This window comes from Pseudorca crassidens, chromosome 11, assembly GCF_039906515.1.
Source record: "Pseudorca crassidens isolate mPseCra1 chromosome 11, mPseCra1.hap1, whole genome shotgun sequence".
NCBI classification, from domain to species: Eukaryota; Metazoa; Chordata; class Mammalia; order Artiodactyla; family Delphinidae; genus Pseudorca; species Pseudorca crassidens.
In genome coordinates this window covers 93,836,383-93,858,207 of record NC_090306.1, presented here as the reverse complement: position 1 = coordinate 93,858,207, position 21,825 = coordinate 93,836,383, and the positions used below count along the sequence as shown (strand labels likewise).

The 21,825-nt window shown below is 49.7% G+C and overlaps 1 protein-coding gene across 1 annotated transcript; it reads right to left on the bottom strand.

Annotated features, from left to right (window-relative positions):
- Positions 1–3,117: 3,117 nt before the first annotated feature.
- On the bottom strand, positions 3,118–21,482 carry ISX (intestine specific homeobox). Its single transcript, XM_067698715.1, is given in 7 exon segments — positions 3,118–3,194; positions 3,380–3,476; positions 3,478–3,666; positions 4,493–4,606; positions 6,827–6,978; positions 21,103–21,340; positions 21,471–21,482. Coding segments are annotated over 7 exon segments (879 nt in total).
- Positions 21,483–21,825: the final 343 nt, after the last annotated feature.

The window sequence follows — 21,825 nt, the reverse complement described above, 5'->3', positions numbered from 1 at the left end:
CACTTTGTAGCTCTTCCTGTCAAGAGGAGGACTGTTTTCCCACCCCTTGAATCCGGGCTGGCCTTATGACTTGCTTTCAGCAGTGGACGCAGTGGAAGTGAGAAGTGAATTCTCAGGCCAAGCCTCAAGAGCCCTTGTACCTTCTGCCTTTGTGCTGTTGGAATCCTGTGACCACACTACGAGGAAGCCTACTGAGGCCCAGTCACCCTGTGGCCTCAGCTAACAGCCTACCAGACCCAGGCCTGTCTGTGAGTAAGGCCACCTGAGATTCCCCCGGTGGCCACTGACCGACTAGCTGACCACAGACACAGGAGCAGGCCCAGCCGAGATCAGCTAAGTCAGCACCGACTAGACCGGGAGCCCGGTCAAGCCTGAGCCAAAGAGATCATTATTTCAAGCAACTAAGTGTTGGTGGGATTTATTACGGTGCAGAAACCATCACATTCTGATGATGTGTTTAAATATCAGGATATCTGATCTGTTTCTTACTCAACTGAGCCCATGATATTGTTCTGAAACATGCCTTTTCCATTCAGTGATGTGTCTAATGACAGTTTCCCATGAGGTGTATTTCAGTCTCTCTCATTATGTTTTTCTTTTTTCTTTTTTTTTAAACTTATTTATTTATCTATTTTGAGCTGTGTTGGGTCTTCATTTCTGTGCGAGGGCTTTCTCTAGTTGTGGCAAGCGGGGGCCACTCTTCATCGCAGTGCGTGGGCCTCTCACTATCGTGGCCTCTCTTGTTGCGGAGCATAGCCTCCAGACGCGGAGGCTCAGTAGTTGTGGCTCACGGACCTAGTTGCTCCGCGGCATGTGGGATCCTCCCAGACCAGGGCTCGAACCCGTGTCCCCTGCATTAGCAGGCAGATTCTCAACCACTGTGCCACCAGGGAAGCCCCTCTCTCATTATTTTTAACAGCTGGATGAATATGCTATAATCAGTTGTCTCAACCAGTGTCTTATTTTGGTGGTTTCCAGGGTTTGCTGTCACAAAGCCTTGGTGAACATTCTTATAGACGGTATTTATATCCATGTGTATTTATCAGATAAGTTCTTGCAAAAACAATGAGTCAAAGAGATGTGCATTTAGAATATGAGTAGTTGTGAAGTTATCGTCCAAAATAATTTATTAATTTATGTTTCCTTCTATATGAGAGTGACTTTCATCAAGCCCTTACCAACACTTTGAAATATTTGCCAGCCTGAAAGTTAAAAAAAATGTATTGCATTACTGTTTTACTTACTTTTTTTGTGTGTGGTACGCGGGCCTCTCACTGTTGTGGCCTCTCCCGTTGCGGAGCACGGGCTCCGGACGCGCAGGCTCAGCGGCCATGGCTCACGGACCCAGCCGCTCCAGGGCACGTGGGATCTTCCCGGACCGGGGCACGAACCCGTGTCCCCTGCATCGGCAGGCGGACTCTCAACCACTGCGCCACCAGGGAAGCCCTACTTACATTTTTAAATGATGGATGAGGTTGAGACTATTTTTGTATGTTTAGTATCTATTTATATGTTTTTCCTGGGAATCTCTTATTTCTGCTCTTTGCCCATTTTGTGTCTTGTTTAGCCTTTTAAAAAACTGAACCATCAAAGGTCAATGAATATTAAAGAAATGTTACTGTATTTCTAAACACTTTCTAGATGTAGACTTTTAAACTTGAGTTCTAGAGGAGTTTGAAAGGCAATAAATAATCATTTCCTAACATCATGGTGTTTTACAAGTACAAAACACTTGGCTATATCATCTAATATAATCTCATAGCTAACTTCTGAGGCAGGTCCTGGTATCCCCAGAGAGATTAAGTAACTTTTAGGTCAGGAAAAATTGTGAAAAACTTTGAAATAAGCATAAAAAGATTGTTCTGTCTAGCGCACTCTTCCAGAATTTCTGCCCCTTTCATTGTCTGTGAGCTATTTTTCCACTCTGTATAATTGTTGGAAACTGGCACTAATGCAAATGATACTTGTCTATAGAAATGCAAATGAATTGTGCCTGGTGGAGATGCCATTGATTACTTCCCTGTGGCCATTGACCCTTTCTGTCTCTGTAATTCATTTCAGCATTCCTGATTGCCTCTGCTTGTGTCTGTTCTTTGAATTCTCCTTTGAACTGTTATGATGTCTTACTGGTTCCCCCATTAATTAGTGAGTTAGATAAAACGTTGGCACGTGTTCATTTTATATTTATATGATCGTACTGAAACCAGGGGGGCAGGGGGCAGGGCACAACCTTTAAAAGAATGAGATAGCCGTTGAGGATACGACATAAACTGGTTAGAACCAATTAGGTCCAAAGTGGTGGAAGATTCGACTTCCGGTAGACCTTGAGCCTCATTATACGCTCATTGTAATACATTAGCATACGCTAAACGAGACTCCCACCAGTGCCATTACATAGAAGGCCAAAAAGTGGGCAGTGGCCCAATTCCTGGAAATCCCCACCCCTTCTCCAAAGTAGTTGGAATAATCCTTCCACTCATTAGCCTATGAAATTACCCAGCCCATAAAAGTTAACCACCCTAGTTTCTCTCTCCCTCTTTCTTAGGCTTTTCAGCACAGAGTGAGGCTGGCCTTCTAACTAGGCCCCTTGCACAAATCCTGGGGAGTTAAACTCTGAAAAGAGCTTACTCTCTAACCCTTCATTCAAACTAGAAATGACAACATCTCTCCCCAAGCCAGCAGAATAACCAAAGACACTAAATTCTGTTTAAATTTTTAAAGAAATGTTTCTATATTTCCTTCCCTCTTTAGGACATTCATATCAAAGCCAAACAGAATGTGTTAGACATGGGCCTCTTGCAAGGTCATTGAGCGAATGTTCTGCTTGCAGGGGGAGGTCAGTACCATTCCTTCCACCAACCTGGACTGAGCTTCAGGGCACAGAGCCTCAGCTGTTCATGTCAATATCCAGTTCCATTTATGAAGTGCTCAGTAGGTGAGCCCTTATGAATGAATGAACAAACCTCTCCTTAGTCTCCTCTGTGCCTCTGTTCTCACCATAGTTCATCTCACCAAAGTAAGGGCCAGAAGGACCCTCAGAAGTCACCTTGTCCAACTGCCTGTTTTACAAATGAGGCCCAGAGGGGGTGAGTGACTGGCTGGAGGTCACACAGCAAATTAGAGGAAGTACAGGTGCAAGAGGACGACCTCTTCCTTCCAGAGATCATCCTGAGACCTCCCACAGTGTCTGTCGCCTGAAGCAGGAGGGTGACATTGGCCAGGAGAGATGAGAGCTTCCTTTATTGGTCACCTTGCTGCTAAGTCCGATGCAACCTTCCAAGGGACAACCTCAGGGTGGCTTCCTGGGCTGTGGGTTGTCTTTGGATCGTGAGATTGATTCCCCCAGAGACCTGAGCACCTTCCCGCCACCTGCCTTCACCTGGAGAAGAGAGCAGCTCCACTAAGGAGAGGATGTCTGGTCCCTGTGTGGAAGTGGCACAGATGTTGCCCCATTTGGGGTGCGGAGGTGCAAAAAAAGCAAAGTGCAGGGATGCAGGTCTGCTGGATGATGAGAGGGCCCGGGAGAGGCTGTGTCTCCCACGGGTGGCATGGCAGGAGGGCGATCCGGGTGGGGAGCCAGGCAGAGGCCAGCTGACCTTGAGCCGGTAAATAGCAACCTGTGGGAGGAGCCAGCCTGGGCCGTGCAGGGGGCAGCAGCATGGGGCCCTGTCACAAGGAGAGGCCAGGAGAGAGAAGTGAGCCCTGAACTTTACCCTGGGCTGTCCCTCGGCTTCCCAACCTTTCCCCGTTACTCTCGGGCAGCTCGGAGTGGGTAGGGGGACCAACTTGGGGAGAAATGTGTGCCCAGGGGGGCCAGGAAACATCGTCCCCAGCCCGTCATTTACAGCAACTGTTTGTTGTGGAAAAGTCACTTTGCTTCTCAGAGTCGAGTTTCTGCATTAGCAAAAAATGGATAAATTAAAAATCTTACCTCATAGGGTCACTCATGGCTTTGTACAAACCGTTACCCATAGGAGTGTCGTGTACTGCTGCCGCCCCTCTGTTTGGCATCTGGTACACATTCCAAATCTGTGTTGACTCAGTGGACAGCTAAACCTTAGGGAGCATTTCCTAGGTGATGAGCGGTCGTTTCATCCTCATCAAATCTATGACTGTCCTCTGAGGGGCACAGTGACTCTTCCAGGCCACACTGCTGCTAAGCGCAGAGCTGGGATTCGAACCGGGGCCACCTGACTCCCCAGCCAGTGGGCTCGACCTCCACGCACCGCCCTTTACTCTGTGATCCTGCTCCATAAACTGGGAAGTTTTGCATAAGTAATACACGTGGGTCCCCGGAGGAGGGAGAGGAGTGTGATTGGCACTCAGTGGAGGAGGACACGGGGACAGAGGCAGCGACTTCTCCAGCATCCGGGCCTACTATCTTTCTATAAGAATTGTTGCACTTTTTACTGTAGACAGAGCTCCGGAGGTCCCCAGCCACACCCCCTCTCCCGCCCGCGACCGCCCCCCGCCGTCCGCCTCAGCCACTCACGACCACGTCTGGGTTTGTGGGCGGGGCCAAGTCGGCCTCGCTCGGCTGCGGCGAAGCCCCAAGGCTGCTGGTCTTCTGCTTCCGCCATTTGGCTCGCTGATTCTGGAACCAGATCTGAGATGAAGGCGAGAGAGGATGGAGATAAGCAAAAGGGATTTTCTCCATCTAGTTCCTCCCTCCAAAATGCATAATGACGGCGCCTTCCAAGGGACCAACACTTTACAGTAGGAAGCTCCATGGCATCCAGGATTTCTTTGGATCTGATCTGCCTTGAGAGAGGGGGCCGGGGATCACAACCTTCAATACCTGCAGAAGTGTGGGCTCATGGGATGGGGTGAAGCAGCTGGGTGCCATGTAACTGGGAGTGGTGGAGTCTGCGGTGAACAGTGGCTAAAGGGGGCAGCTTCTCAGCTTTAGCCAACAGTCACCATGTGGAAATGTGAGGCCAGCGTTGCAAGCTCATCCAACTTCTAAGGCAGAAATCTTGATTTTTATGTGAAAGCGCTGAGATTTAAGATACCGTGCAGTTCATATAAAACCCATCTAGGTTCTTTCCTGCTGGTGGGCCACTGGTTTGCAGCCCCGTTGGGCCCCGTGGCATCTGTAAGTTGGTTGAATATTGGTGGTTCCCTGTGTTCACAAGTGCCCTGATTGTCCATGACATGCTGCCATCTGCACTTGGTCATACTGCCGAGGCAGATGCTGAATTCTGGGCATTACACTAGGTGCAGATGCTACCCACCTAGCTGGTGACTGTTTTCAAATAGGAAGAAAAAGGGGAGAAGTCCAGACAGGGGCGGTCGTTCACCAGAAGAACAGTAGGTTCCAGTGAAATGAAGGGTGGAATGTTGACATAGACCCTGGAGCAGATTTTGAATTCGAATGAGTCCATCATATATTTTTTTAAATTTTTATTGAAATATAGTTGATTTACAATGTTGTGTTAGTTTCAGATGTACAGCAAAGTGATTCAGTTATACATATACATATAAATATATATATTCTTTTTTAACGTTCTCTTCCATTATAGGTTATAAGATATTGAAAGGTGGATGGGGGGAGGGATAAATTAGGAGGTTGTGATTAACATATACACACTACTATGTATAAAGTAGATAATCAACAAGGGCCTACTGTGTAGCGCAGGGAACTCTACTCGATACTCTGTAATAACCTATATGGGAAAAGAATCTGAAAAAAGAATAGATATATGTTTATGTACAATTAAACCACTTTGCTGTACACCTGAAACTAACACAACATTGTATATCAAATATACTCCAATATAAAATTAAAAAAATTATATTGTTCTGTTTTTCAAGGATTGCTTTTTTGTTTATTCATTAAAAGTGAAATTATAAAAAAAAAGATATTGAGTATAGTTCCCCCATTATATTTGTTAAAAAAAAATGAAGAGTGATTTAGAAAACTGTTTTAGAGAGAGTGCCAACATGTAACAGTTGGATTTGCTAGAGCGGTTCTTGCAGGACTGGGGATATGCAGAGGGCGAGGCATACCCCTAGTGAGTGACAAGGGGCTACTGTATCTCTAACCACAGAGGAAGCCATAGGCACTTGGGGGGAAAAAAATGCCAGATCACAGATTAGGTCTCTGACCATGGAGGGTCCTTGCCACCTCTCTGTGCTGCCTCCAAAGTGATGCCCATGTGTTCTAGGTCAGGGGTTGGCAAACTAGAGCCTTGGGCTTTCTCTGGCCTCCTACCTGTATTTGTACAACCCTTGTGCTAAGAATGGTTTACACATTTTTAAATGGTTGGGAAAAAAATCTAAATGAGAATAATATTTGGTAACACATGCAAATGATACAAAATTCAAATTTTGGTGTTCACCACTACAGTTTTATTGGAACATGCTCAGTTGTTACATACTGTAAACTACGGCTGCTTTTGTGCTACAAAGGTAGAGTTGAATAGTTGTGACAGTGACGTTATGGCCCCCCAAAGCCTAACTTAATTAGCATCTTGTCCCTTACAGGAAAAGTCTGTTGAGCCCCGGTCTAGATTGTCAAGACCTATTTTGTGAATGAGGCTGTGTGGTGGACGAGGTTCTGGAGCTACAGCCAAGTACAGAAGGAGGGATTGGAAGCAGATATCTATGCTACCTCCGTGTCCATCCCCCAAGGTGAGAAACCATCTTATAACTATGGTGGCCTCATTTCCTGGAAGATGATATTTGGCCAGTATAACTGTACTCATGGGATAAAGCCAATGGAAAATTTCTGATGGGACAGCCCTAGAGGGTGCAGGATACATGGGATCTTACCCATGGCCCCAAGTGCACTGAGGTGGGGGGCCGAGGGCGGGGATGGCTGTACCTGTACCCGAGCTTCTGGGAGGTTGATCCTGGCTGCCAGCTGGTTGCGGACGTAGGCATCAGGGTAGTGGGTAAAGTGGAAGATCTTCTCCAGCTCATGCAGCTGCTCTGTGGTGAAGGTGGTTCGGATCCTCCGCTTGCCCTTCCTCTCCTCTGGATGGAAGAGGGTCCAAGTTGGGTTAGTGACCTTGGTCTCAGTGAAGCTTTTGTGCTGTCTTGTTCTACCTGTTCAACCCCTGTTGCCACTACTTGGCCTCTAGCTCCTTAGGTTTGGAGTTTTACAAGGTTCTCTTTCCTAGAAACTCTGCTCCTAGGCTGACCCCACTCTCCCATCCATCCTGGACAGTGTGGCCAAGATGACCTTCTAGAAACTTCTTTGATTGTCCTTTCTGCTGCTCAGATGCCTTCAGACAAATTTCCCTTGTCTGTAACAAGGAATGGTAAACCACAGCTTGGGGGCCACATCTGGGCCACTGTTTGTTTTTAGAAATAAAGTTTTATTGGAACACAGCCTGACCCATGGGTTTATGTATTGTCTATGACTGCTTTGGGCAGCCCTAGGCGACTTTATATGGCAGAGTTGAGTCGTCGAAACAGAGACGGCAAAAGCTAAAATAATTACCATCCAGCCCTTTACAGAAAAAGCACAGCAGTCAGCCCCTGACAGCCTGTTTCCAACCACATAACTAGTCTCGTGCCCACTCAGAGCCGCTGCATCATAGGTGGGGTCCTAGTGCAAAAGGAAAATGTGGGTTCAGAAAGAAAGCTTTTTCCTTTCTTCCTCTCTCTCTCTTGACTTGTCAGGGTGGTTTTTTATTTGCTACTTAAGGCCCTGCTCCCTTGGGCACAGGGATACTAATAGCATGAGTGTGGACCCTCACAGGGCCCACCCTTCAACTTGGTGCCGGGGTGCCTGTGCCTGACCTTGACCCTCCTCACATCCGTGCCCTTCCCTCCCCAATACCCCCAACACAGACGACAGAGGAGGCAGCAGTCACTGGGTAGGGGCGGGGAAACAGGTGGCTGAGAGCCCATCCCAGGGAAGCAGGGAGGCGGTGAGAGGGGCGCTGAGCCTGAGCTGAGGCTCCAGGCCCCTGGTGCGTGCTTCGTGGTCCCACTGGATCGCGCTTGCGAAACACAGATTCAAACATAAAATGGTGAAGAATTTCAAGAGGGTGACCATGAGCTTTAACCCGCAAGTGCCAGGCCTCCTTCTGAGCGCAGGGCCCTGTGCAACTGCACTGGTCACACACAGGCCCATGAAGCTAGGCCTGCGTGCCCGTGTGTGTGTGTGGGTGCTTGTGAGAGAGAGACGGGAAATCAGGTATTCAGTTTGGACGTGTTAAATTTGAGATGCCTGTTGGCTATTCAAACAAATGATCAAATAGGCAGATGCTTATGTGTTTGGAGCTCAAAGGGGATCTCGGGACTGAGGTTCACACTGGGGACTCATCAGCGTATATTTGGCCTTTGATCTCATGAGAGTGGGTGAGATCACTTAGGCAGGAGGAGAAAAGTGGAGGGTCTAGGAGTGAGCCTGGGTCCGTCCACTATTTAGAGGCTCAGGAACCAACGGGGGACCCAGGAGAAATCAATGAGGGAGGCCAAGAAGGACAGGTCTCTGTGGTAGGCGACAAGTGCAGTGACATGGACACCTAGCGAAGAAACTCTTTTAAGAAAGAAGGCTCAGCTGTGTCCATGCTGTGACTGGATTAATTGCAATGAGGACAGAGAGGGGGTCCTTGAACCTGGCTGCGTGAGGACCTTAACGTTAGCAGTTCCCACAGAATAGCGGCAGCAAGGGCTCAGGGGCAGTGGGCAGAGGAGAGAAGGGGAGGGGAATTGGAGGAGACAACAACTGTGTACATCTTCAGAAAGGTTTGCTGGGATGTGGAGGAAATATTGCAGTTGACAGCTGGAGAGACCATGATCATGTGGTCCCAGGGATTTAAAACAAATTAACAGTATAACATCACGTAATCTCTCTAGCCAATCTCTCTCTCAGTCTATTTTTGGGGGAACCCTACCTAAGACAGAGGGAGCTCAGATCCATAAAATTCCACAGAAAACGTGGGGGAAGAGAGGTTTGGAAAGAAGGGAGTGATCACAGACTTTAAATTAGAGAAGATGAAGGGGAAGAAAAATAAGAAGCAATCAGTGTGTTTATTCAACACCTGTTAAGTACCAGGTACAGTGCTAAACCCTGACCTTGGCCTGTGTGTATGTATATTTAGCTTGCCTTGTTCCAACATGGATTTGTGAGGCATGTGGTCCCGAATTTGGCATTCAGGACATCATTGAGGTCCACAGGAAGACTACTTGGGTTGAATTAGGATGGTCAAAGCCAAGCGAAAAAGAACAATTTTGTGTTATCCACAAACACACTAAATACAGTGTCTCTGATACTGGGTAGGAACTTCAACAAGTATATGTTGTATTAAATTGGATGCGGTGTGAGTGGTTGGGGTGAAGTCAAGGTGGTGAGGAAAACAAGAACTTTTATGTCGAGAAGGTGCGAAAAAGGCTAGAGGGAGGTTGGGGAAAAGTCTGGAGTGCGGCCTGGAGCATATATCTAAAGCCTCTCAGGAGGAGAAACTGAGGAAGAAGAGTGAGGGCTTTGGCGGATGCTTGATGGAGCAGGGCTGCGGGGCTGGTCAGAGGTGCTCATTATACCTGGCATTGAGTTGTTCAGGACAGGACAACGGGAGCTCAGGTCATCAGCAGAGAGTGAAGGAGGTGGGAGGGATTAGAGGCTGGAGGAATGAAGAAGGGATTTGGAAAGCTGCTCTGGAGAAGGGTGAGAGAAGCTAGGAGAGTAGGGAGGATGGAGATTCAACCAGCCTTGCTGTACCTCCTGATGAAACCAAGGGACGGTGAACATTGGAGGAAGCACCAAACCAGGTGGGGCAGGTTTGTCTCTCTGACCATGGACTTCTGAGGCCAGGGTTACAATTCTAGTCTGACTTGCAACAAAGACCACATGATGCAATTTTAGGAATAGTAGGAAAGGTACCCCCCCACCCCCCCACACACAGATCACCTTCACTTTTGGGGCCAATTCCTACCATTCTAGTTGACCACCATGGCTCCTGATTTCTTTCTCACTCCTGTAAGAAAAGTCTGCTCTCAGAAATGATGGTGAATCTAGGTACGTCCTGTCCTAGCATCCCTCACGCACATTGGCAAGACTCAAACCCTCTGGGGAAAGAAGCCTGCTGTTCTCTGTGTCTGTGTCTGTGTCTCTCCACTGTGAGCTCCTGGAGGGCAGGGACTATACATTGGACTTGCTGAGTAACTGGCACCTATCGGGAGCTTCATAATTATTTGCTCTAAATGAATAAAGGTGAAGTTTAGGCTCTGTTCTCAACCCATTCGGCAGACAAGACACTGTCACAAGAAACGACGCGGAATGATTTGTGTGGACTCTTGTGCACTGTCAGATGTCACAGGTCGGGAGAGAGCAGAATTAGCTGGAAAGGAGGGGTGGGGATCTAAACTCTTGTTGAGGTCTCCTTACTTCCACTCAGTCCGCTTTCTTTTTCCCCCCAAAAGAGGTAAAACGACCACAAACTATGAGCTGGAGTAGACACGGTGAAAAATGGATTTCACTTGTGGTGGTTTAACAGCTGAAGAGATCAATTAACTTTTATGTGTGTGTGTGTGCTTATTATCCGTCCTGCTATCATTGGACAGTAGAAAACCCACTAAGCTGGATGTCAGAAGCCCTGAGCTCTGTTCCTGGCTCCAGTCTACAGCTTGGGCCATGTTTTGTTTACTCTCTGGGCCTCAGTCTCCCCATCTGTAGAAATGGGCGAGGAGAGAGGGTTTGAATGATCAAATCGCTAAGGCCCTGACACGCTGTAATTCTTTTTCTCTTCAGTTGGAGGCTGAATGGCTTAAAAGGCCTGGCCTTGGGCTTGCCTGGTGGGTGAAAGGAGAGGGCCAGAGAGGAGAGATTTCTGCTGAGGATAACTCTCCCGGCTGAATTGCTCCTGCATCTCTGAGAATCAACAAGTGCATTTCATAGTCTGCCTTTGGTCTCACCCCTCCTGACTACCCCTCATTTTTGTTAGTCCATTTTTTTTCCCCTCAAAGTACTTTTACTCATTTTTCTGACTCTTGGAAGCTTCTTGGGAGTTCCGGACAGCGAGGTTTCAAACATGATTACCCCCTAGAGTAAGCTATTGGATTGTGAACCAGCTGATGTGATCTGATTTCTCTCCTTCTCTATCCCCTTTTCCCTCCTCAAGTCCACCCTACTTTTTAAATTTAAAAAAAGAGATATTTATTCTATGTTTAGAGCTGGTGATGTATTTAAGGGATAGAGCCAAACCCAGCCAGAACTGATGTAGAGAGAAATGACAAGCCATGCTGAAAGTATTCATTCATTCATTCATTCATTTATTCACGAGGTCAGCATGTTAGATGATATTAGTGATACAGGGCAGTACTATAGAAAATTGCAAAAAAATTTCACAGAATGGAAGATTCCAGGTTGGACGGGCAAACTGAGGTCAAGGACAGCATGGATCTGGGATCCTTCTGGGAATACAGAGCTTTGGAATAGAGGATACTGAACAGAAAACGTAGGGTGCTGAACCGGAATACAGGAAAGTAGGCAAAGTGGAGAACAGAGGATTAGAAACAGAATGTAGATTGTAGTAGAAATAAGCCATCTCCTCCTTTTTCCCCAGAAGGAAAGTTAGGCAAACAAGGGCTCATGACTAAGCATGAGCCTTAATAAAATGATTATTTCAAGTTTCCGTTTGTGTAATTAAGGGAGCAGCTATTAGGATATATATGGCTTTCCCGTATTTCCTGTAGGACCAGAAGGGCATCGTTTGGAGATAAGGTGAAGAGGAAAAGATCTGAACCCTACCCTGCAAAATAATTGGGGAGGGGCTGCTTGGCAAGTTATGGGCCAGTAAGAAAAATATTGTTCTCATTAGCTTTGAACTATACATTCTCAGGATAAATGTTTATTCTTGAGAGACGATGATAATGATGGTGATGGGATCTATGTGTATGTGCCCAACAGCTGTAGTGACTTCTCTTGTGAAGAAAGAGGGGTGTCTAAAATTCACATGGTTGGCGAGATGGAGGCTGAGCCCCAAGTGGACCGGGCTGCAGGACTCAAGGGCCAAAGCCCCTCCCCTAAGACTGAGCATGGGTTCTTGGGGTGTCAATAGTCAAACACTGATTATCCCCGTCCAACTCTTCTTGGGATGTTATCTGGGACTGAATATCCCTAAATTGGAGAACTATAAAAAGGAGTGGTAGGGAGAGGGGTCCTGGAGTTGAGATCACCCCCAGTGAGTGGGGGTCCCTGAAATATGACTAGTGACACCCCACCAGAAGAGCCATTTTGGGAGACAGATAGACTTGAGCCTGGAGCTAGGGGAACAAGGTTAGGATCTAAGGCTGGACCTTGTTAAAATTTTAACTCCTTAGGTCTGCCTCATTCAATATGGTAGCCACTATCTACTTGTGGCTGTTAAAATAAAATAAAAAATACAGTTCCTTAGTCACACTAGGCATAGGTCAATAGCCACATGTGGCCAGTGGCTACCATATTGGACAGCACAGATATAGAACATTTCCATTATCAGAGAAAGTTCTATTGGATAGTGAGTGCTACCTTACTGGTTTTCTCATTGGGTTCTTGAACAAGTCATACTCTGGGTCTCACTTTACGTCTCTTCTCGTGTTGCAGTTTCCTCTAATTGCCACGTTTGTCTAGGAAGGAGAGTATCCATCAGTCATAGAGCTGACTTTGATGGTGCTGGGAAAACTGGAAGTACAGGGAAAGTGAGAGGAAGGGAAGACTGGCCCAGGCCCGTCTCTCTGCTGGTGACTGGGGAGAAGGAACGTGTCCAGTGGAGAGGATGGTGCCCTGGAGCTCCGGGTGGTGACTCAGAGCACAGTGACCTGCCCATGGTCCACAGGGCAGGGAGGATGGGGGAGAGCAGAATCTGAGGGGCTGGCTCAGGAAGTATGAAGGTCAACACTTCAGTTTTCCCATCAAATGCAGGAGGAGGCTGCTCTAGGAAAGGAGTGAGGGGACCAGGAAGCCTGAGGCTTGGGTTACAGACCACAGTAGGCGATGAGAGAGATGAAGCAGGGGAGGGAGGCAGAACAGCATAAATGGAATGTGGAACCGAGAAGAAGGCAGAACACAGGACTCTGCAGGTAGAATTTTGGAACCAGAAGGAACCTCATTAAACAGGAAGCTGGAAGTACCAGTTCATGGTTGGAGCGCCCATTGCATGGGATGATTCTTAATCATGGGGAAGGGCTGGGATGTTCTGGGCCCCGGCTCAGAGAGGACGATGGGGAGTGTGGAGCCCCATCCAAGGGCACCCGGGAGAGGGTGGGGAGACGGGGCAGGAAGCGGGCAGGGAACTGCCGCCCCTTTCAAGTTGCCCCTCACCCGGTTATTAATTGTTGGAGCTGTGAATCCCACTTCAGTGGGTCTTCAAAGAGAACGAGTCAGCAGAACTTAATTGAACCTGAGATGTTTAGCACATTGATCATAAGAAATACACAATTTACACAGGTGATTAGGTCACCTAATTATAAACGGATGGTTTTCCGTGCATGGCTCCCTCCCCTGATTGCTCCTTCTCTGCCGTCTGCTAATTGGCCGCTCAGCTAAGGCCCCGGGGGCTTTGCTGCTGGGCTGAGACTCCGGAAACGGGCCTTGTCCTTGTCTTCCCAAGGCAGCGGGTTCGGCAGGATGGAGATCCAGGCTCCCTTTGGGGCCCTCCTGCAGGGTGAGGACACCTGAACAGGACAGGTGGGGTGCAGGGAGGTGCCTCCCAGGGCAGAGATGCTCTGGCCTCTTCCCTCCGGGTGTGGTCCTGGACTTCTACAGTTCCCTGTGCCCACAGCGTGCAAGGCACGCTCCTTGGCCCAGCATTCAAGCTCTTCAGGCTCCCCGCTTCCCAGGGTCATCTGCTTTCTACCCAATCATCACTTCCATTATTTCTGCGCCACCTGATGGCTTCTAGATTCCCCAGATCGGCCATGCCTTTTTATCCTCCAGGGACTTGCTCTCACTACCCCCTACATCTGCAAGCCTGTCCTCCTCCTTTGCCTAGTAAACTCTTACTCATCCATCAAAACCCAGATCAGTCAAAGATTTCCTTCTCTCCAAGGTCTGTTGTGAATCTCCATGTGGAAACACAACAGGTTTTTTGTTTAATCGATAAGTAAAGAGTGCTAAATTTCAGTGTGCAAGAAACCAGCCTCCATATTTGTACAAAAAAATCTCTCTCAATCTTCATGTATCCATGTATCAAAGTGTTAATGGTACTTACTACTGCATAGGAGATGGTAGAGTTATAGCTACATTTTCTTTTATCTTCTTTCTGTTTATCTGTATTTTTAATTTTTCTATAATAAATGTGGATTACTTGTATAAATAAACAACAACCCAGCGAATACAGCTAGAGTGGAAAGAGATGAGGATAAAGAAATTGCTAAAAGAAACAGCTGAGAGACCATTGGAAAGCTCACCAGCCATGGATTTGCGCCCTGTTCCCAGGGGTGACTGGGTCAGTGCCCATCCGCCCCTCAGCAGCGTGAAGATGGTTATTTTCCACATGTATGGTCTCCCTTTCATAATATTTTTTATATATGGCTCTCAGCATATATGTCCCCTCATACTCTACCACACTTTTCATATGTGTTTTTTCTTTTTAAAATAGAGGTTTTACCTTTGTTTAAAGGATTTTGTGCGGGAAAGCTACAAAACAAATAGCACGAGGGCTCCTCTCTTGACACCTTGTGAGGGCACCAGAGTGTAGCCTGCTCCGTCCCCCATTCATCCAAGGTCTCTCTGACTGTGCAACTCAGCCGAAGCCTGAAATTCCCCAAACGTAGGTTTTAAAGATGCTGATGGACATAGATAAAGGCCAAGGTGCTTAGCTTGGCACACGTGACCTCAGCCTACCTCATGCCTCTCATCTCCGCTGACATTGGTCCATGATTTCTCAACTCCAGCCACCCTGAGTTTCTTTGTTTCTCAAAAGAAATATTCCTTTTTATTCCTCTGGGCTGCTTCACCTGCTTCCCTCTGCCTGGCGTGCTCTCTCCCCTCCTCTGCCTGGCTGCTGTCTCAGATGCCACCTCCTTCTGAAGTCTTCCTTCAAGCAGGGTTTGTTGCTGTCTCCTCTGCGTTCTCAAAGCACTGTGTCAGGGTTGTGTGTTTCTCTGTGTTGTTACAGTGCAGCTCCCGAGACAGTGTGCTTGGGTTTGGGCACAGGGTACTGCAACATGGGCTGATTACACGTGCTTTCAAGGTGGCATCATATTTCAACAGTTATGAGAAGGGGTGGTGTGTGGGTGTGTGTGTGTGTGCTTGCTTCCCTCCTGCCCTTATTCCTTTCCATTCTATACTTGTGACAATGCAGGGGAACAGACAGACGACACAAGCTGTGAAGCTAGAGGATGTTTTCTGATGTGACACAGGAAGTGTCACAGAACTTGTTTCTATTCAGTGCGGGAATGCATATTCAGTTACCCTTCCTGCCGAGAACTGAGGAGGAAGTTAGCTAGCTCTTATCTCTGTGAAAATACATGCAGAAGGCCAGCCCAAGTGCAGGTGTGCAGAGTACCCAGATTAGAGGTATCCAAGGCCCCAGGCCCTGTAAACAGGGAGAAGAGCCATTTCTGGCCAAAAAATGCTTAACAACTGCTACAGTACAAGGAGTATTTGGAGGAGTAAACCTCTGTGGCAACAAGCATTGATTAAAAGAAAGGAAAAAAGGAACTTTGAGAGTTCTATATATGGAGACCGAAAGTGACCTATGAGGGGTCATAAGGAATAAGAAACCATCAACCCAGTGTGGAAGAGTGTGAGGACAAGAAGAGGAACAGCGAGAAGAAGGCTTGGCCCCAGCCCTGAGCCAGGGCTCCCCCTCCCAGGGCCCAGAGCAGAGCAGAGCCACTGCCTTTAGTTCTAGGCAGCTGGGGGCTGAGGAGGGAGGGCAGGGGAAGGAGGGAGGGGAGGGGGAGAAGAGAAAAGAAAGAGGAAGGGGACAGGGAAGAGAGGGGGGAAAGAGGAAAATGAGGGGGACGAAGAAGTGAGGAAAGGGGGAGTGGGTTGAACCGTGTTCCCCTCAAGAAGAAATGTCTAAGTTCTAATCCCTGGTCCCTGTGAATGTGACCTTATGTGGAAATAGGGTCTTTGCAGATATGATTAGGCTAAAGTTTTGTTTTGTTTTGTTTTGTTTTGCGGTACGCGGGCCTCTCACTGCTGTGGCCTCTCCCGTTGCGGAGCACAGGCTCCGGACGCGCAGGCTCAGCGGCCATGGCTCACGGGCCCAGCCGCTCCGCGGCATGTAGGATCTTCCCGGACCGGGTCATGAACCCGTGTCCCCTGCGTCGGCAGGCGGACTCTCAACCGCTGCGCCACCAGGGAAAGCCCTGCTAAGGATCTTGAGATGCGATTCTCCTGGATTTAGGGTGGGCCTTAAATCCGATGGCAGGTGTCTTTATGAGAGAAAGGAGAGGAGGGTTCCACACAGACCCAGAGGCCTGTAGACGCGTCTACAAGCCGAAGACGGCTGTAGATGGTCAGCAACCACCGGAAGCTGGGAGAGAGCCATTTGAGCAGGTTTTCCCTCAGGGCCTCTGCAAGGAATCAACCCTACCAACACCTTGGTTTTGGAATTCTGGTTCTGAACTTCTAAGATAATACATTTCTGTTGTTTTAAGCCATTCAGTTCGTGGTAATTTGGTACAATGGCCACAGGAAGCTCAGACAGAGGGAGAGGATGAGGGAAAGAAGAGGAAGAGGAGGAAGAAGGGGGAGGGCCGCAGAGGCTTCTAAGGGGCAAAGTCTGGAGGCATTGAAAGGGCAAGAAAGACTGAAGTGGGAGAGATGCTCCATGTGCCTGGAAAGTGAGGGACAGGAGGCCGTGGTGGGGGATGAACCTGGGGATCGGCAGGGCCAGTCTGTGAAGGACTTTGAATGTCACACCAGTGGGTTAGGGGCTGATGAAGTACAGCCTGAGGCCGGATCTGGCCCTCTGCCTGTTATTGTAAATAAAGTTTTATTGGAAGGTAGACATACCCGTTCATTTATACCTTGTCTCCTTTTCAGCTGTGATGATAGAGTTGAGTAATTGCCACAGAGACCATCTAGCTATCAAAACTTAATGTGAGGCCCTTTGTAGAAACGCTGCTGACTACGGCAAGAAGATATTCTTCCAGGCTCAAGAATTCCACGGTGCCCCCGGCCACCTCCACCAGATAAGAGGGGCGGAAGTTAGCACCGCCCTAAGATGGTGTTACCAGGACTCTCATTGCTGACCCCACTTCTGCTCCAGGTGGGTGGCCACTACTTCTGGTTTTATTCACCTTTGCCTCCCCAGCCTGCCGCCTGGCCCAGAGTAAGCACTCAGCAATGATTCACTGAGGGACTGAATGGCCCATGAATGGACAAGGGAAGATATCTGTGTCCTTCCCAGGCCAGAAGATCCACACTGGTTTACCCACTGAAGTGGCCCCTTCTTTGCCCATCTTCCTCTCCCCTTTCCCCGCCGGGACTCGTAATTTCCCTGCAGAGGGTCATCAGTGGGACAGGTGCAGAGATGATCTCTTTCTTTCCAGGGTCTGATCCTCCAGTACAAAGTCACTTCCTCCTGACTGGGTCTCCCTGGACTTTGAGGACCCCCGAGCTCTGGGGGGCTTTCCTCTCTCAGGAGGAGTGAGCGGGCAGCTGGGCTTAGCATCCCTTCAAATTGGGAGACCCTCTTGGATTTTTCCACGGAGGCTGGGGAAGGTCCAAGCCTTAGATTATGAGGGTCCCTGTGAGAGTGGGAAGCTGTGGGGAGGGACCTGGGTCTCTGCCATGAGAAATGAGGGAGGCCCAGCACTGGCCTTGGTCTGGATCGCCGACCTGGCCCCGGATCTGGCCCGTATTGCTCTGTAGCACCGAACAAGCCAGTTTGCCTCTCTGGACTCCAGCCTCCTCAAAAAGACGGTCCTTGGACCACCTGCGTCAGACTCACTTGGGAGAGCTTTGCTAAGATAGATTCCTGGCCTCCACCCTAGACTGGAGGCAGAGTCTTAGGTGCCAGGCCTGGAATTCTGCCTCTTCACAAGCTCCCTAGGGGATTGGGATCCTGAGGTAACGCTTTGCAGTCAACCTCCAGGAGCCCCTCTGTGAAGCCCTTTAAGTGGAGACAAAGAGGAGTTTATTCCTCTGTTGTTATTATTGGGACAGGGGAGGGCCCTGGATGCACCTCTTCTGTCCTGTTGCCCATTCCCTGAGGGCTCCTGCATGCTGTGTGTGTGTGTGTGTGTGTGTGTGTGTGTGTGCGTGTGTGTGTGTGTGTGTGTGTTTGGTGGGGAACAGGACAGAGGTGGAGAGGCATCAGCTGGGCCACCAGCACTGGCGGAGCTGGGGCTTCCTGGGGGGCAGTGAGAGGTGGAGGTGGTGAGTAGGTCCTGCCCCGCCTGGCACGGACACCCCTCTGCAGGGAAGAAGCTTCTGCCATGGAAAATGCCCACGAGTGACACCACCGAGGCTTTTGCGCAAGCAGCTTCTCGTGGAATCGGTCGTGGCATGTCGGAGCGGGGAGGGCCCGTAGGAATTTTCTAGCTCTGCTCTTTCGTGTTCCAGATGAGGAAACGAAGGCCCAGCCAGGGCAGCGGCTTGCCTGAGGTCCTCCAGTGCATCGGTGCCAGACCAGGTCTTAGAGGCCAGGTTTCTGGAATCCCAGCTTCCTGCCCTCCCCGCCCAGCCTAGCATCTCACAGACTCCAACTCTTTGCAGTTTGTGCAAGTTACCTTTATAGTTTCTGACATGCTGGCATCTCACCTGCATTATTACTTACTTCACATTTAAACAGACTGTTTTTTTGTTTTACCTAAATAAATACATTTATTTTAAAAGAAAACCTCACATCATGACCATAAGTGGGTAAATGGTATCATGTGTCATAAATAGAAGGTTAGTGTAGAAATCATTACAGAATGATTGACATAAATAATCTTTGTAGACGGGAATAAAGATGCAGATGTAGAGAATGGACTTGAGGACACGGGGAGGGGGAAGGGTAAGCTGGGACGAAGTGAGAGTGGCATGGACATATATCCACTACCAAATGTAAAATAGATAGCTAGTGGGAAGCAGCCGCATAGCACAGGGAGATCAGCTCGGTGCTTTGTGACCACCTAGAGGGGTGGGATAGGGAGGGCGGGAGGGAGACGCAAGAGGTAGGGGATATGGGGATGTATGTATACACGTAGCTGATTCACTTTGTTATACAGCAGAAACTAACACACCACTGTAAAGCAATTATGCTCCAATAAAGATGTTAAAAAAAAAATCTTTGTCTGCCTGCCCCTCGAAGTCATCTTGAAAACCACCACGGCGACCCTTAGGAATCTTGGACGTGCTGAATTCCAGCCCAGTGGGGAGATGGATGGATTTAGGCCACATTCAGGAATACTCTAGAGTGGATGGTCTCAGACCACCAGGGTTCAGTTCTAATGCTACCCACTCTGCGGTTTTTGCAGGTGATTTGTCTTCCTGGTTTCATCAGCTCTAAGGCAGGGCTCACAACTGGATATGGATAGAACAACGGCCGTGAGATTGCCATGAGAGCCGTGGAGTACCGTCCAATCTTACAACTGCTATTTTCGTAAGCGCTCACTGGGGGGTCTCCTCTGGGTCCAGCGGGATAGCTGGCGTGAAACATGCCAGCAGCTTCGGGGGGGGTTTAGAATGACTGGCCTCCTTTTTGCCATCAGCCAATGTCAGGCTAGGAGAAGGCAAGCTGCTCTGGGAGGGGAAATAAGATCTCTCTTTTTCTCCACAGCAGAGAGGACAGACATGGATGTTATGTAGCTGCAGCAGGAGAGACTCTGGTTAGACCCTTAGAAGAACGGTTTCTGTGAATGCTCATGGCTCATTCAATTCACTGGAAGATACTAATGAACTTCTCAACATTAAGCTGGGGCCCTTTCCTATTGATAGGCTGAGCTACTGGGAAAGCTGCCAGCTCCCCGGGGACGTGTTGCCCGCCAGGGTCTTTCTCTTGGCCCGCCTCTGAGCACAATCTCCATCTTGGGAGACTTGAATTGGTTGGAGGGATTGGAGCTCCATGCTTGGTAGGAGAAGACATCACGGGCCCCCCCGAGCTTCCTTTCCTTAGATTAAAGGGGTGGAAAGGAAAGAGGACTGGGACCCTTTTGTGAGATGCTCCAGGCTCATCTCCTATCAGACTCCAGTGGGCCCTCAAGACATCACCAGCTCCATTTCCTCCGTCACTCAGCCGTCTCACCAAGGGTGAAGCTGAGGCCAGGGTGGAAAGGCACTTCGCCAAGGTGGCTCAGCAGGCCGGGGGAGAGGTGACACTGACTGCTGACTCCTGACTCTTAGCGTGTGTGTGCCCTCCTCCAGCCCTCCTCCAGCTGGCTCTCAAGCAGGGGCCTGGGATCTGGTCATTGTTATTTGGGGGCAAGCCCTGGGGTGGGCACTGGCCTGGGGTGTGATCAGGGTGGGCAGATCCGGGCCACGGCTTCACCCACTAGAGGCCGTGCAGGCTGAACTCTGCTTACGTAGGGAAAGAACACGACAGACCGGGCAGGTGTTTGGGGGCGGCTGGGTCTCGGGTCCTCTGCTTTGTGACTTGGGGGCATCACCCACCTCTTCCCTTTACAGGTGAGTTTCACATCTGTCAAGTTATGATAATTATGCTTTTCTACTGAAGTTAAAGAAGAGACGTGCACAGCCTCTGGGGCAGTGCCGACCACACTGTAAATGCTGGATAAATGAACGATAACTCTTAGCTGTGGCCTGGTTACAGGAACGAGCCCCAGGTCCCTGCATCCTGCAGTGAACCGAGGCTTGGTCCACGTTGGAACAGCCGCAGTGCCGGGCTGGGGAGAAGAGTTTTTTTTTTTTTTTTTTTTTTGTGGTACGCGGGCCTCTCACTGTTGTGGCCTCTCCCGTTGTGGAGCACAGGCTCCGGACGCACAGGCTCAGCGGCCATGGCTCACGGGCCCAGCCGCTCCGCGGCATGTGGGATCTTCCCGGACCGGGGCACGAACCCGCGTCCCCTGCATCGGCAGGCGGACTCTCAACCACTGCGCCACCAGGGAAGCCCCGGGAGAAGAGTATTTACGGCTGACAGCCCAGTGCCTAACATCTCTCTGAATTTTGAAGGCTTCTCTCCTGTTGGGAGCAGCTTCCTCTCTGCCTGAGTGCAGCTGGGTCTTGGAGACCCAGGAACAGATAAGAAATGGCCAGAAGACACTTACCCTGGGGCTGGTTATGCGGGGGTCTCTCCGGCCCAGAGTCTGCAGCTGCTGCTTGCCCGGTGCCCTGTCCACCTGCCCCTTCTGGCCTGACTGCATCACTCCTCTCAGCCGGCCTCTTTAAGATCTCCTCGATGGAGAAGGACAGGCCCCGCTTCTTTGGGGCCTCACAGCACCCCGAGCTCTTCTTCTCCATCCCCCCATGGAGAGCCGGGCCGGCCTTGGCACCCTCCGCGGGCAGCTGCAAGGGGGGCAGAGGGGCCTATGCCAGTGGAGGGTGGCGTTCTTCCTTTCCCGAAGCTCCTGGAATCAAGAGAGTGAGCAGAGGTGGATCCTCGTGTGGGATTGTCCAAGCAGGGTTATGTCTCCACGGGGACTTCCATGGGTCACCTCAGAACACCCTGGGATCAAGGAGGCAGGTCACGTCGGGAACACTGGAAGGGGCTGAACCCCGTGCCCAGGGGCTCAGAGCCCTCGCCAGCTCCACGTCGAGGGAGTCACCATTGCCAAACTGGGTTCAGTCCTACTGCAGCGAGTCTTCTCCAGGGTGGTCACCTGCACAATCCCCAGCGTAGGCCGGGGACCCCGAGGTCACGGACAGTGGGGAACACGGCAAAGAGCTGGAGGGAGGAGGGAGCCTGCCCCAGGGAGATCTGGAGGTGGGGTGGCCACCTTCGCCCTTTCCGCTGGCTCCAGCCAGGCCTCTGGAAGGCTGGGGTGTCCACC